Genomic DNA, 16,400 nt, shown 5'->3' with positions numbered 1-16,400 from the left:
AAAATTCAAGGACAGAATCTTTAAACTGGGGGAAAAGGCATTTCCTGTGTGTAGCTCCAGTCAGAGTGCACGAGCTTCAGTGATTTTCTTGACTTGGCTGCCATTTGGCAATGACTTTTTAAGGTAAAACTAAATAGAAATTTGAAGTTCATCCTTTGGCTCAGGCAGGAGTGGCCGAGAAGACTCTAAAACAAGTTAACAGCAAAGCAGATGAAAACTGAAAAGCGGAGCAGTGAGTGATCAGAACTGCAGACCGATTCAGTGCTTTGGTGCTATTTTTATAGTTGATACTCTTGCATTTTCCATTGTGATGCATTTGGTGATTGCATTAAAACCCAAAATGTGATTTGGCTGCCCGACCAGTAGATCACATGACCAATCATCAAATAAAACTTTAATATAACCTAATAAACTTGCCTACTGTTTGTAAAGGGACTGCTAAGGATAATGCGTTTATTCATGCCTGCTTTGGTGTGGATGTTACAAGTAGGCGCTTTATAGGCGTACACTGTCCATGAACTCCCCTTTTAAATTCTAATCAGAAAATGCAGAAAATACTAATCAGAATATATTTCTTTGATAGAACACCTTGACTTAAAAAGAGAGTCGCACATTACTCATTTAATTCTGGAAATTTAATTCACGCCATGTTCAGCAGCTATATGTTTTTAGTTGTGTGCACAAATGCCACACTATCATGTTTAGCAGACCAGACAAGATTTCCAGTTTCGGACACACTGAAGCGTCCCCACAGCATTATACTCCCACCATCGTGCTTTATTTTGGTTGTATGCCTCTCCCTTCTTTCTCCAAATATAAGCAGCATCTCTAGTTTCATCTCATGTGACTAATGTATGTGCTTCCAGTATCATTCAATCATTCTCCAGATTGTTCTTGACAAACTTCAATCTGGCCTGAAAGTGTCTATTTATGCATAAGTTGAGTTTTTCTTGGTCTGAAAACTCACACTGCATCGCTGTGCAGGGCTCCAATGACATCTTCTTTGAGTCTTTATCTTTCTACCTCTGCCACGCTCGTTCTGTACTCTGCGGCTCTCTTTGAATTTCTTGATACTTCCCAGTGGTACCTTTTATATAACTGATTTCTTTTATTTTTAAGCATGATATTTTCTCAAGTGACAGCTCAAACCCATCCTAATGTTTTTACACTGTGTGTAAATTGGAAGGTAACCAAGTTTTAACTTGTTTTTAAAGGTTTTGAGCATTACAGAGTAGAGGCACATCATGGCACAGCAGTGATTTGTAGTATGGCTAAATAAAAAAAGGTCATATTTTTATGTCAGCAGACACATTTCCAGTTATGTTCATTTAACAGTCCATTTTTATTTGGTAGAATTTCACAAAAAAAACTACAAACAATCAGATTTGTTGTTAAATATGTTATAATGTCTTCAGTGATATTATAACATATTTTATCCTTCAGTCTTTAAAAAGGCATTATACATTGAACAGTGGTCACTCGCATCAACAGCAGAAACAAAACAGAGGCTTAACTGTCTTCAAACATGATTTGCATATGCGGAGTCAAAGTCAGTCCCCTCTTCTCAGTAGTGAAGTCTAGTCTAGTTACCGAAATGAAAAAGAAAGGCTCTGGTTACACTTAAATGAGGAGTGGTTGATGTTTTAAGGCATCGAGGCTGAGGGGCATTCTGATGTCTCTCTGGGACCCAACAGTTTTCAACAGCGTTTCAAGTTTTGCTCGATACATGAATTTCTTCATTCATCACACAGAAAAGTCTTTTTCTTATAAAGAAGGAAACATCATGCCGTGAACCCACGTGTATTCACCAAACACCAATACTCTGTTTTACCCTCCAACTTTAAATTTTCAAAAGAAATGATTACAGAAGTGAAGCCTGCATGAATCACCAAAGAAATCAGTGCGCTGAACATTAAATATAACAGTACAAAAATGGCTTCGAATGTAGATTCTAAGGCATCGGTCATTTATAACTGGACTGCATAACATAGATTTGTTCACCTGCCTCACAAAATGACTTTGGTTAATATACTTTACACTCCGCAGGTTGTGTATGTGAAATACACAATCTGGGGAAAGGAAAGTTGAGTGTTAGAGGAATAGATATCAAAATAATGTGAAAGATACGTGATTCAAATTTTTCTTTCAGAGCCAATATTTGGTGAAGCTGTGAACTGGCTGTAGAGGTGAGGCATCGCTAGAGCTACAAAAACAATTCAGTGTAAAGACAAAATAATAAAAACAAAATATCTACTTAAACTCTCCTTGCTATCTTTCTTAAAAAAAAACACAAAAACCCACCACACTATCTAGTCTTGCTTTTTTTTCTCTTTTCGCCCCATTGTGTTACTTTAAATAAAGAAATATATACATAGATAATAATATGTACATTAGCTGAGCTGTTTCAGGCTGCTCTTCGGTGACTGAAGGGGCCTGAGGTGATGCTTTTTTTGGGTATAAAAATAGTCCCTGGTTGGCTTTGTGCTCTAATTATTGTTCTGTGGACTATCAGCAGTACACTGTGAGGAGAATCTACGGCATTCCTTGGGGTTGAAGGGAGATTTCTTAGTTCTGAAATGAAACTTTCAAACCTTCTTCATTAAAGCTCGAGATGCATTCCAACAGAGGAGCTGGCACGTAAAGGGCAGAAAGAGAAAAAGCCATAGCTTGGAATAACTTCATTTCTCCTGATAGTCACGATTGGAATAAAAAGCTGTGGGTGCTTGAAGGCAGCAGCGGGGCCTGAGGCTGAGAGGGGAGAACGGGAGCAGCCGTCGGTGTCTCACCTCCTCACTTTCACGCGTGCAGACGCTCATCGGCCTTTACTGCAGAGAGCAAACAAACACAAAAGAGACAGTTTGGGTGGGGTACTGGTAAGTTTGATATTCAGTAGAAAGACCATTCGATTTGGCGAGTTCAGTTCAGGATTAGATATGTACTTGGTCATTTGGTTGTTGCTTTTCTCCGTTGACCCCAAGGAGAATCGCCTCCTCTGTGTTGTCGCTTTTCATCTCCACCACAATGTTATCTTTGCTGGACTTCCTCTTACTGCTGCAGGGTCAAGAACAAGCCATAGTTATAACTGAACCTATCTGAAGCTTTATGCATTGTACCTGCTCACATAAAAGGGGGCGTCACTTCGTGTGTCCTTTAAAGCCACACAAAAAATAATAAAATGAGTATATATATAAATTCATCAGTAAATGTATTGATTTTACCATGTACTCCCAGTGCTGCTGAATATTTCTGAAAATCACAACTGCACATTAAAAAAGACTTTAAACTTCATCCATTTAATGAAGGGTCTGGGACTGACAGCCACAGTGTTTTTAAGCATTTTCTGCATCATGTGTGTAAACTGTGACAATGCCAGGTTTGTATTACTGTAATTTTACTGCATGGCTTTGGTAGTGTTACGAAGACACAGGTGTTATTACTAAAATACTTCTGTCAGGTGTATCGCTAACATCACTTTAAAAAAAAATCAAATTATGCCTGCAACCATCGATCGAGTAATTCGAGTGATTCAATTATAGCAAAAGAAAAGCAAACTTTGAAGCTGCTCCATCCACCGCTTTGTTTTACACAGAGAAAAATCTGCAGTAAACTTCATCAAGTTGTATTAAAATGTGCAGATGATCTATTAACTTAGTCTGATACCATGTTTAAACGAACGGCAGCCGCCCTTTTTCCATGGAGGCGATACCTGCAGCAAACGGGTGAATCTACACGGGGGGAATGGGGTGTAATAGAACTATAAATTTTTTTTTAAAGTCTTTCATAACATTTTTCAGATTGAAAGTGAAATAATATAAAATATTGTGTTAATATTTAAAAATATAAAACAAAAGCTTTTTTCACAAGCCAACAGAAATGTACATGGGCCATTAAAACTCAGCGTAAAGGTAAATTTTTTTATGCCTTAGTTTGGATTTCAGACATATCTTATTTTATTGACTTCGACTGTACTTGAGATTATTTATATTTTTTGCATTTAAGAAAATGTTTTCTTTAGTAATTAAATTTAATATCGCAGGTCATCAAAGGCTTGTTTTCTTTCGTGTTTTTCTGACATGTTTGCATTAAAACATTGCAATTTCTAAAATGGAAACCAATGAGCAGTTTGTTTAGAAAAACCTGTTTTTTTTATTGCTCATATTTATTATTGCTCAGAAAAGTATTTCTTATCTGATTACTGGATTAATCAATGGAATAATTGATAGATTACTCGGTTACTAAAATAATTGTTACCTACAGCCCTAAATTAAATATCACCTTTTACCAGAGAGCAACCTTTACACACTCTGGCTTTAGGAACAACACACCTCACAACTTTAACATTTAGGTTAATGTTTTATGTTATTAAGTGCACTTTTGAATCAACTGTGAACACAAACTGTATCTAAAAGATGGATATAGACACCAACTGGCAGTTGTCGCCCCCTGCAGGCCATTAGAGAGAATGCAGTTTAAGACACTTCCTGACTGGCTTCTCCTTTTAGACACTTTTATATCAAAGGGTCATCTATCATCTGTCTGCTTTCCCCGGTGTTTGGCTGATAGTCTATTCTTTTCATCACTTCCTTTTTTTGCTGTAAAACTCAATGCAGACATCATTGTTCTAGTCCAATCATCTTTCTGCCAATCACCCTCCACTCTGCATACCTTAAATTGCCCTGCTCAACCCAAGCCTATCTTCATCACCACCAGCGTCTAGACCAGGGGTGGGCAACTCCAGGCCTCGAGGGTCGGTGTCCTGCAGGTTTTAGATATTACCCTGGGTCAACACACCTGAATCAAATTATTAGTTCATTACTAGGTCTCTGTAGAACTTCAAGACATGTTGAGGAGGTAATTTAGCCATTTAAATCAGCTGTGTTGATCAAGGACACATCTAAAACCTGCAGGACACCGGCCCTCGAGACCAGGAGTTGCCCACCCCTGGTCTAGACTCTGGGGGGTTCATTCTACTGTGAAGGGCCATCGGAGTCTAATCACAAACTAGCATAACTGAATTTTCTACATCGATGCATCATGTTCAGTTCATTCTAATGGTCTCCTCATTGAAATTCAGTTTATGGTTGTTATCTTATAGAACTACAATACTGTGATACAGTCCAGCCATAAAATCCCATTTTAATGTCTCCTTATGTGGACACATTGTGTGTTTATGCATGGAACTGCTGTCATTGCACTTACAAGTCTTGCTTGCCAGATCGGCCGCAGATCCTGCCCTTCTTGTACAGGAAATAGAGCACGCTTCCCAAGATAGCCAGAAGGAGGATGGCGATGATGATGATTGCGATAACAAAACCTTTGCTCTCTATTGGAGAAGAAGCACAAAACACCCACAGCTTTACTTACTGCACCCGGATTTTGGAATAGAATGACAGCAGGAGACAGGAGAGTCTGATACAGGTGGAGATATAGTTTGCAATGCATCTAAAGAGAGTGTGGCAGTAGCATCACTCAGGTGACCCTGAAAGATAAAGAAACAAAGTGGCAGTTTATCAGGGCTGCAGTAGCAGCAGTGCTTTTACAATGGCATGACAACATGCACAGGAAGAGGTGAAGATGATGAACAACCCAATGACGTTTTGATGTTTTGTTCATCACCAGGGAGGGTTCTCATGAAAGCTAGGAGGCGAGAGAGCGAGAAGTGTGCTCACAGAGGAGAAGTGGAAGGAAGGCGGTAGAGAATCTGCAGCAGCAGAGTGATGTACAAACCTTTCTTGATATTCGGTGATTTGGTGGGCGTTTGAACTGAGAAAAACCAAATGAACACAGGAATCAGTGGGCATATGCATGTAAATACCTCATATAATACTCAAACACAGTTTAGATCAGGGACACGTGGCCCACTTTGATCTTAAGTGGGCCGGACCAGTGAAATGCCTCTGTCACATTTAATCTCCGAGATGTCTTATATATGCAGTTTCAACATTCAGATTTTCGACATGACAAACGTTTAAATGACAAATGTTTAAAATTACAGAGAAAGATCTGGCAGCTGATTGCCCAGTGATATGAATGGCAATGGAAGAGGTCTTTATGAATAGGAAAAGCTGTAAAACATGAAAATACAGTTAAAAGTTCAAAAGCTAAGTCCTCCTTCCAAAGGTGTCCAGTGGGCCAGATTGGAGTCTTTGCTGTGTCAGCTCTGGCCCACGGGCTTATGGTTGACACCCCAGGTTTGTGTTGCTGATGTTCAGCAGAGTCCTGAATAAATGTTTAATTTCAGAGGATCTTATCAGTGTTTTGAATCTAAACATCAACTTTGATATGCAAACTGTGGTCAGCAGCAGAAGAGTCATTTTCCAGAGCGGCCCTGTTTAATCCCGTTTATCAACGCTTTGGGAGAAACATGGACTCAGAGCAGTTTTCCCCTGAGGGGCTGAAAATTTCCCGGCGTGACATAAACAGAGAGCAGACACAGAAAAACACAAAGCAGGACCCATAATGGGAGTCAGGAGATTCGCTCTAAGTGCATTTAAAGCATCGGCTTCCCCAGACAGTCACAATGATGCATGTACGTGTGTGAACCTTTCTCTTTTTATTTCCACATCATTTGCAAACATGACTTCAATCTCAAACTTTAAGACTACATTAAAACAAAACGTCTACATTTATAATAACCCAACATGCAGAACAGCAGTCGTGACAATAAATTAATAATTAAGACACCCTGTAACAACAACAAACCTCACTTTTAATGGCCTATCTATCATACCACAGTGAATATAAGGCCTGCAGGTGTTTCTGAGTTTGCCTCACGCCTCCTTGCTCTTATTCTTTCTTTCTGACTTACAGAAAAAAAAACTGCCCCACAAGACTAAATGAAAGAAAGTCTGGAGACTCTGAATTTGCGGGTTATAAGCTTTCAATTCAATCAGTTCCATTCAGTTTTATTTATATATTGCCAATTCACAACAACGGTCATCTCAAGGCACTTGATTCTGCAAAGTAAAGAGCCAACAATCAGCAACAGCCACCTGCCATGACTGGGTGTAGGCTGAACGGGAAGAATAGAGGGGAAAAAAGAACGGGAGAACATAAAGAGGGTAGACAAAAGTTACAGCATGCAGCAGCGGCACATAAATGCATCAGGAGTGGAAAAAGGTGTGTGGAGAAGATCAAGCCCTATCTAAACTTTAACAAAAAGTTTAAACCTAATGTGAAAATGATGGAGGGCGACTGTTTCCTGAATCCAAACTGGGAGCTTTTTGATAAATGAACTACCTATTTCTGTCAACCAAGTTTAATTATGCATCTTGTAGCTGATTTAATTGTACGGTGGTCTTACCTGGGTCATTGACATAGTTAGTTGATGTGTTTTGTGTAACTGAAAGCAGGCAGAGGCACAGAGAGGAGGTTATTTGGGTCACTACACAGGGCCGCACATTTAACATCACAGAGTTTAACAGTGTCAAAAAGTCTGCATAGGTTCTCAGTCATCAAGGACATGCCAGCTATGACTTCTTAAAAAGAAGGCAAATGGACTTTTGTAGCTTCACATCTCATCCAAGAGGCTTCTTCAGTTCTGAAACAACTGGCGGAGATTTAAACCCCACTGTGCACTGTCTCCTTGGAGGTGGAACTCACATTTGAAATACCTGGGAACGGGTATCAAGACTGCCCGCCAGTTTATTTAGAACTGAAGAAGCCTCTTGGATCAGAGACGAAATGTCTTCCCAAACCTGAAGAAGTCCAATTGCTCTTTTTAAGCACTTAAGACATCAGTGTGAAAAAATAACAACAACAACACAGAGTGGAATATGAAAAATCACAGACAACACATTACAACACTTGGCAAAGCTCAGCATCTTCAGATGAAAGTCAAAACACACAGAGACACGGATGTGAACGGGAGGGACACGAGTAAAAGGGAAAAGTGAGGGGAACTGAATTTTTATTTATACAGCAACAGTTCTTTGAGGTGGTTTATGTAGAAAGATAAGGACCCAACAGTGCTAGAGAGAAAACCTCAACATCAGAGGATTCCCCATTAGCACTTGGCAACAGTGGGAAGGAAGAACTCCTTTTTAACAGGAAAAGGTGCAAGTGCAGCCGGTAAGTACAAAGAGAAGAGAAAAAAAGAGAGAACAAAACACAAGCTACAGGAGAGAACTGACAAAACTTAATAACATGCATTAGAGACATATTATGGGAGAAATGCTCAGTGCATCATGGGAGGTCTACCAGCAGCCTAAATCTATCGCAACATGAATAAGGGATGTCTCAGGGGTCACCAGATCCAGCCATAACTATAAGCTTTATCAAAAATAAATGTTTGAAGCCTCGTCTTAAAATGAAATAGAGCTTCATAGCAGAGTTGTTTTCCATGTCAAAAAACAGGCAGAGCAGAGTGACTGTGATCTTACCGGTGTCATTGATAAAGGTAATGTTTGTTGATGGTATGGTAGTATTGGTAGTTGATGTGTTGTATATAACTGAAAGCAGGTAGAGAGGAGGCGACTGCTGTTATCACACAGGGGTGCACATTAAACATCACACGGGTTAACAGTGACAACAGGAAACAACAGAGTGAAATACAATCACAGACAACATGTTGGAGCGTTGTTTTAACTCAGCCACATTGGAACGTATTTAAACATGCCATGTTAAGGTCATGCCAAAACATCTCCATCTGAATTAAGTCTGGACTTTAAGTAGTCCAATCCTAAAGCTTCACTGTGTTTTGAGTCATTCAGAGGTGGACTTGCTGGTGTGCTCTGGATCATGGTCCTGCTGTATAACCCAGTTGCTCTTAAAAACTGCATGTTGTTCTTACTATTTTTGTCTAACATTAAAATTTGTTTGGTGATTTGAAACATTTGATAAAAATATACTTAAAAATAAATCTAGAAGGACAAAATACAGTTTCAGAGCAGTGTACACAGACATATTCAGTTCAATTTTAACAACAATACTATACAAAAAAATGCCAGTGATCAGAGGATTCTCCATGAATAAATACTTGGCAACAGTGACATCTGGCAGTACCAGGCTCAGGGAAAGGCAGCCAGTGAGAGGGAAAAAGGAGAGAAAAGGGGAGAACAAAACACAAACTACAGAAAAGAGTTGACAAACATTAATAACATGCAGCAGTGACAGATAAAGACATGGGGAATAATAAAAGGGGATTGAAGAAAAAATGTTCAGTGCATTGTGGAAGGTCTATCAGCAATGTTCCCTCTAAGCTGCGCGCGTGCACAATTGCGCACTGCTGGGACGGTCTCTGCGCACAGAAAATCTGCGTTGCACACACACAAAAAAAACATCTAACCTGAATTGAAATTAAAATAAATGCCTTAACAATTCTGTTTTGCAGTGTTAGTCAGTAAGTGACTGCTCCAGTATGGGATTAGAACGATGCCACCTTATCCCATAGTCCAGCCAATAATGTGATTCACATTCATATATACGCAGCTAATCAACGTGGTTGACAGGCTATGACAGCGTCCTTATGTGCCGACACCGGTGTTTTAGCTAGCAAAGCGGCGTGGCTGATGTGGAGTGAAGCCACGTTAATGACAACGTGTACAACCATTGGCGATGTGAGCAGGACAGACGGAACAATTGACGGAAAAAGTGTGGACTTTATACCAGTTTTTAAATTGTGTTGATAGGCCACGTAAAACCAGAGTTATGATAAAATATTTGCAATGTTTGGTTTTCTTCCTGAATACTATCGTTGTTTATATTTACAGCGGGAAGAAACGGTAAAAACGGCGTTTTATAAGGAAAACGCTCGAATGCACTCTCTGCCTGTGAGCAAAGATGAAACCAAAAAAACCCCACCCTTTCCTATTGGTCGAAAAATGTACAATGTTGACCAATCAAAAAATGATATGGCAACATGGCATTCAGTTGTTTAGGAAGGGGGAAGTTTTAGGAGTGACGGCGGTGTTTTGAGATGTGAGAGATTTGCAACGTTTAGCGCAAATCTTGTGTAGTTAGTGTGTAGTGTAGTCAGTAGTTTTGTTGTGTGTGTCAGAACAATGAGGCGACTGCTGAATGTTACAGGTGTTACAGGAGTGATACATCTGCTGTCAGGCCTGCAGGTATCAGGCTGTTGTTCTCCTTTATCTCATAGTGGACAGAAATTATTTTTTGGAGCGGCACAAATAATTTGTGTGGCATCAAATTTGATGCAGAACACCTGATTGTTCTCTAAAGAGTTTGAAATGTTTATTTAAAAAAACACCTTGGCTGCATTTTTAGGTAAACAGCTGCAAAAAAGTTTGTTGTTTGCATAACTCAGTTACTTTTTTGAAGAAGTAACTATATAATTAATTGCCCAACATTGGTCATTATATACTGTATTTTGCAGACAGAGAGTTACAGGACTCTCTCCCAGACCACAGACTCATACTCATAATACAAGTCAGAGCTTTATATTAAAAAAAAAAAAAAAAATGTGTTTTCAAAATTGGAGCTTTTACTTCCAATAGTGTTAGCATACTACACAGGTCATGAACAAGATTTTTTAAAATTTTCATTGTAAGTGGGCTAAAGCACTTAATTAAAAGTAGTCTAATATAAATGTAAATGCTGTAATTTGATTATTTTAATAAACCATGTAACTTGGATGGATTCGATGCTGGCGTGACCACAGTGCACACGTCTGCTGTTGCTCACAGCTCCAAGGGACCGCTCAGGGAGTTTGTGTGTTCGCTTGGACACGTGAAAAATTAGAGGGAACATTGTCTATCAGCAGCCTAAAATTATTGCAGCATAACTAAGAGATGGTTCAGGGTGACGAGATCCAGCCATAACTATAAGCTTCATCAAAAAGAAATGTTTGAAGCCTCGTCTTAAAATGAAATAGAGCTTCATAGCGGAGTTGTTTTCCATGTCAAAAAACAGGCAGAGCAGAGTGACTGTGATCTTACCGGTGTCATTGATAAAGGTAATGTTTGTTGATGGTATGGTAGTATTGGTAGTTGATGTGTTGTATATAACTGAAAGCAGGTAGAGAGGAGGCGACTGCTGTTATCACACAGGGGTGCACATTAAACATCACACGGGTTAACAGTGACAACAGGAAACAACACAGAGTGAAATACAATCACAGACAACATGTTGGAGCATTGTTTTAACTCAGCCACATTGGAACGTATTTAAACATGCCATGTTAAGGTCATGCCAAAGCATCTCCATCTGAATTAAGTCTGGACTTTAAGTAGTCCAATCCTAAAGCTTCACTGTGTTTTGAGTCATTCAGAGGTGGACTTGCTGGTGTGCTCTGGATCATGGTCCTGCTGTATAACCCAGTTGCTCTTAAAAACTGCATGTTGTTCTTACTATTTTTGTCTAACATTAAAATTTGTTTGGTGATTTGAAACATTTGATAAAAAATATACTTAAAAATAAATCTAGAAGGACAAAATACAGTTTCAGAGCAGTGTACACAGACATATTCAGTTCAATTTTAACAACAATACTATACAAAAAAATGCCAGTGATCAGAGGATTCTCCATGAATAAATACTTGGCAACAGTGACATCTGGCAGTACCAGGCTCAGGGAAAGGCAGCCAGTGAGAGGGAAAAAGGAGAGAAAAGGGGAGAACAAAACACAAACTACAGAAAAGAGTTGACAAACATTAATAACATGCAGCAGTGACAGATAAAGACATGGGGAATAATAAAAGGGGATTGAAGAAAAAATGTTCAGTGCATTGTAGAAGGTCTATCAGCAGCCTAAAATTATTGCAGCATAACTAAGAGATGGTTCAGGATGACGAGATCCAGCCATAACTATAAGCTTCATCAAAAAGAAATGTTTTAAGCCTCTTCTTAAAATGAAAGACAGCTCTACAGCGGATTTGATTTCCATGTTAAAAAAAACAAAAAACAGGCAGAGCAGAGTAATCGTGAGCTTACCTGTGTCATCAGTTATAGTATTGGTTGATGTGGTAGTGGTGGTTGTTGGTGTGGTGTGTACAACTAAAAACAGTTAGATGCACAGACAGGAGGTCATGTTTGTTACTACACAGGGGTACACACTAAACAACGCAGGTACACAGTGACAAAATGACAGCAACAATACAGAGTGAAATATTCACAGTCACAACAACAGGTTACAGCACTTGGCAGAGCTTAGGCCATTTAGATGAAGAGAAAACCCAACAATAAGAGGATTCCCTATGAGCAAGCATTTGGTGACAGTGGGAAAGAAGAACTCCTTTTTAACAGGAAGACTGCCAGCAGAAACCGGCTCAGGGAGGGGCAGCCAGTGAGTGTACAGAAAGAGAAAAGAAGGAGAGCATGAAGAGCCAAGAACAAAACACAAAGTATAAGATATAAGACAGACAAAAATCAATAGCATGCAGTAGTTACATATAAACACACAGGGAATGAAAAGAATGTAGAACTGCTCAGTGCATCATGGGAGTAACATTAGTCTCAGCCGATAGCAGCATAAGTAAGGCATGGTTCATGGTCGCCAGTTCCAGTTATAATTATGAGCTTTATCAAAAGGAAATGTTTGAAGCCTCGTCATAAAAACAGAGAGTGTGCCTGTCTCGCAAATTCGAGCTGGGAGCTTTTTGACAAGTTAAAAATCTCTCTTTCCCAGTCAAATTTAATTTTGCATTTAGCAGCTGGTTTCATTTGCATGATGAAAAACAGACACAGTAGAGTAACTGTGGTCTTACCTGTGTCACTGGCTATAGTAGTGGTTGATCGTGTGGTAGTGCTGATTGTTGGCATGGAAGTGATTGTTGTTAATATGGTGTTTAAAACTAAAAGCAGGTAGAGGCACAGAAAGGACGTAATTTTGTTACTTACACATGGGTGCCCATTAAACAACATAAGGGTTACCAGGGTGAAGAATGTGAAAAACAACAAAAAAAATATAAAAATTGAACAATCACAGACAAGACGTTACATCATGTAGCAAAACTCAAGACCTTTAGATGAAAATGAATAGAGACATGAGGGGGGAGGGACACAAGTAAAAGTGGCAAGTGAGGATAACGAATAAAAACATGCAGGCATATTCAGTTCATTTTTATGTAAAGTGCCATTTCACAACAGTCGCCTTTATATTAGAGAGAACAACCCAACAATGAGAGGATTCCCTTTGAGCAAACACTTGGCGACAGAGGGAAGGAAGAACTCCCCCGTGGTCTGGATGGAGGGTGAATGGAAAGAGAAGAGAAAAAAATAGGGAGACAAAACTTTGGAAGAGAAATGACTAAAGTTAATGACATACAGTACTGACATATGAACATATCAGGAGTGAAAAGAGGGGAGTGGAGAAGAACTGGTCAGTGGACCTCATGAAGTCCACCAACAGTCTGAGCCTACAGCAGAGGGCTTTTCCAGGATCACCTGTTTTATGAACAAGGCTCGAAGCCAAATCTTAAAAGCAGACAGAGTCTGTCTCCTGGGTGGAGTCACCCAGGAGACTCCACCCAGTCTGTCTCTCCAATATTTCATAGATGAAGGCCTTTATGTCTAGCTTAACTGATTTTTGTCATGTCGTTTGATAAATACAACTCAACATCATCTGCATAGCAGAGACATGTAGACACAGAAGAACTCCATAAGTAACTTTTCCATGTCAGAAAGAATCCTTGTTTGTATTAATCGCTGGAACAGAAAACTAACAGAAAGCTATGATTCAAACAAAAGCAGTGGATTTCGTCGAATACAGTGTATTCTAGTGTCCGTAGAAAAATCTTGTGATCAGCCATCTATGATGAGCCATCTGCGCTATGATGAACTCTAAACTCTGTGACGAACCTGACTGAACTACTAACTACAAAGATTGCAGAAAGGAAGCACAGGCTGCAAGAACTCACTGGCTTTGATGTTGAACTCCACCACTTTAGAGCCAAAGTCATTGCTGGCATTGCAGAAAACTTTCACATTGGAGGTGATCTTGAAAGTGACCTCACTCTGAGCGCCATCTTCAGTCTCTGTTTGCAATGCATTTAGGTTCTGCAATAAGGACAGTTAAAGACAGAAATAGAAAAGCAGATCCAAGGTGAGAAGACAGTTGAGCACAATATTGATATAGACTTCCAAAGACTAAAGGTTTGCATGCCCATCATCATCGTGCAGGTAAACTAGACATTAGCTAGCATTAGCTCTGTCAGTCCAATCAAATTTATTTCTAACTCAGTAAAAACCAGCCAGTAGTGGTGCAACGGATCACTGTTGATCCATGATCAGAACCGATCCCACTCCATGGTTCGGTGATCCGAAGATTCGAAAAAGAAAAAAAAAATATGTGTATGGTGGGCGTGGTCAGTCTGTCTGCAATAGTCATGGTAGGGCTGGGCGATATGACCCAAAATTCATATCTCGATATTTTTTACCTGGATGGCGATATAAGATATATATCTCGATATTTTTTTTAAAGCCGTAAGGTAAGAACAAAAAGAGAGTTCTTAGTCAAAGCTGTTTCCCAGATGTCACACAGGCACTTTTATTAACATACAGCATAGATGTACATGAAAAAATTACTCAAAAATAAATTATGAGCATTTATTAAATAATAATGCTCCATAAATAAAAGAAAACAATGTTGTTTTTATGCATAACAAAAAGCTCCCAATTGTGCAGTCAAAATGTAAACTAAAAGACGCTGAGCATAATAACAAAGACAGACAGATTTCACAGCTGCTCTGTTCCCAACTTCTACTGTGTGACTGACAGCCTGGAGTTTGAAATCCGCTTCGTAACCATGTCTCTTAACAGGTGCCATTTATGGTCCTTATACACACACAGTACGGTAATATTACGTTGAAGCACAGTACGTATTACTACGTGAGGCTCCTCGGTAGCCGTAATGCTCCGACAATCCATCAAGCGGTGCAGCTCCCTAGCTTACCAAAGTCGTACTAAAACATTTATTGACAGATTGCTGAGCGCTGTGTACCACATAAAATCGGTTCGCGGCCATCAAGCACAACCAGAATTTATACATAAGGCGCGCTGTCAACTTTTGAGAAAATGAAAGGATTCTAGGCTGTGCAGCCCCTCTTGGCTGCATGGCGTTAGTGTGGTTAGCTCGTTAGCGTGGTTAGCTCGTTAACACATTGACGTCGTCCAGCCCCATGCACGGGGCGATGCGCAGTAACTCGTTAACGGAGATTTGCCGTGTCCATCTTGTCGCAAACTTGTGGCTCCACAACTATAATTATAACGTAACATACACTATATCGATATAAAGGATATTGTCACATCTTATATCTCGTATAAAAATATATCGATATTTTTAAAAAACTCGATATATCGCCCAGCTCTAAGTCATGGCCAACGCTAGCGGTCCAAGTGGAGGAGCAGAGGAGTTTGCGGCATTTAAGCAGCCCTTTGCTGCCCAATCTGACCGGGCTAAAGCTATTACAAAAGCTATTGGGGTGTTTATAGCTCCAGACATGAGGTCCTATTCTGTTGTACAAAACAAGGGGTTTAAACGTGCTTGAGCCACGCTATGATATCCCGTTGCGCGTCCACTTCAGTGACAAGATCGTTCCAAGCATGTATGAGCAGGAAAAGTCTAAAGTTATGGCTGAACTGTCCCAGGCATCTTCTGTTGCCCTAACTACAGATGGGTGGACCTCCAGGGCAACGGAAAGCTACGTGACCGTGACCGCTCATTATATCACAGCTGAGTGGTAGATACAAAGCCCTGTACTGCCCTATATAGCACCTTAATTTGTTTGTTATATAATTGCGTGGAATGAGTATTAAGTTGAATGTTTTTTAATGGGTAAAAAAATTAATTTTTCTTGTCGTTTCGTTCTTTGCTGATCCGAAAATTGATCCGATCCGTGACTTAAAACCGTGATCCGATCCAAACCGTGAGTTTTTTGATCCATTGCACCACTACCAACCAGTGCTGCTTAAATCAGTGAGAATCTGATGTGATGTCAGCTAAATGATAATGTTAGCATGCTAATGCTAATTAACCATTTTTACCATTTTGTTCTAGGAAGTTAGCATGCTTTAATGCTTTTAGCACTAAACAACTGCATAACTGAGGCTGATGGACATATCTAACACACACTTTTAATCATAAAACAAATCACTGCACAAAATATCTTGAGGCACAAAATGTCCGGTAGTTGTTGAAACATTTTGTTCAATTTTCCTGCATCTGTATTGCTAATCTGTTCAGGACTTGCTGATTTGTGGTTACTAAGACTATTAAAACTGTACAAAAGTGAAGACCATACTCCACTAATGTGAAGTCTCACCCACAGTCCACCAGCCAGATCTTTTTTAATCATGTGCCGTAAACGGCAAAATACCACAACGGTATTGGAAAGAAAATGCATTTAAGTTAAGTTTAAAATTCAAGTTAAAAATTGTGTTCCACTATTTGTCCCACTGGACGCATTTATCAAATTGGAGGTCTGGAGGACTTTGGATCAACCTGTT

The 16,400-nt window shown here is 39.6% G+C and overlaps 1 protein-coding gene across 8 annotated transcripts in view; it reads right to left on the bottom strand.

The window, feature by feature from the left end:
• Positions 1-1,328: 1,328 nt before the first annotated feature.
• Positions 1,329-16,400, bottom strand: part of mcamb (melanoma cell adhesion molecule b) — a 46,439-nt gene continuing 31,367 nt past the window's right edge. Inside the window, exons 12-21 of one of the 8 annotated variants that reach the window (XM_063493383.2) lie at positions 13,814-13,952; positions 12,662-12,748; positions 11,889-11,951; positions 10,896-10,964; positions 8,382-8,450; positions 7,304-7,342; positions 5,728-5,763; positions 5,200-5,323; positions 2,940-3,051; positions 1,329-2,825 (exon numbers count right to left, since the gene is read on the bottom strand). In XM_063493383.2, the coding sequence (XP_063349453.1) occupies positions 2,823-2,825; positions 2,940-3,051; positions 5,200-5,323; positions 5,728-5,763; positions 7,304-7,342; positions 8,382-8,450; positions 10,896-10,964; positions 11,889-11,951; positions 12,662-12,748; positions 13,814-13,952 (741 nt within the window). In that variant the 3' untranslated portion in view covers positions 1,329-2,822. The remainder of the gene's footprint in view (positions 2,826-2,939; positions 3,052-5,199; positions 5,324-5,727; positions 5,764-7,303; positions 7,343-8,381; positions 8,451-10,895; positions 10,965-11,888; positions 11,952-12,661; positions 12,749-13,813; positions 13,953-16,400) is intronic. The other 7 variants (XM_063493384.1, XM_063493385.1, XM_063493386.1 and 4 more) reach the window with 7 other exon arrangements.

Source organism: Pelmatolapia mariae, linkage group LG14 (genome assembly GCF_036321145.2).
Source record: "Pelmatolapia mariae isolate MD_Pm_ZW linkage group LG14, Pm_UMD_F_2, whole genome shotgun sequence".
Taxonomy (NCBI): Eukaryota; Metazoa; Chordata; class Actinopteri; order Cichliformes; family Cichlidae; genus Pelmatolapia; species Pelmatolapia mariae.
The sequence above is the reverse complement of the archived record's forward strand: the minus strand, read 5'-3'. Positions and strand labels throughout refer to the sequence as shown.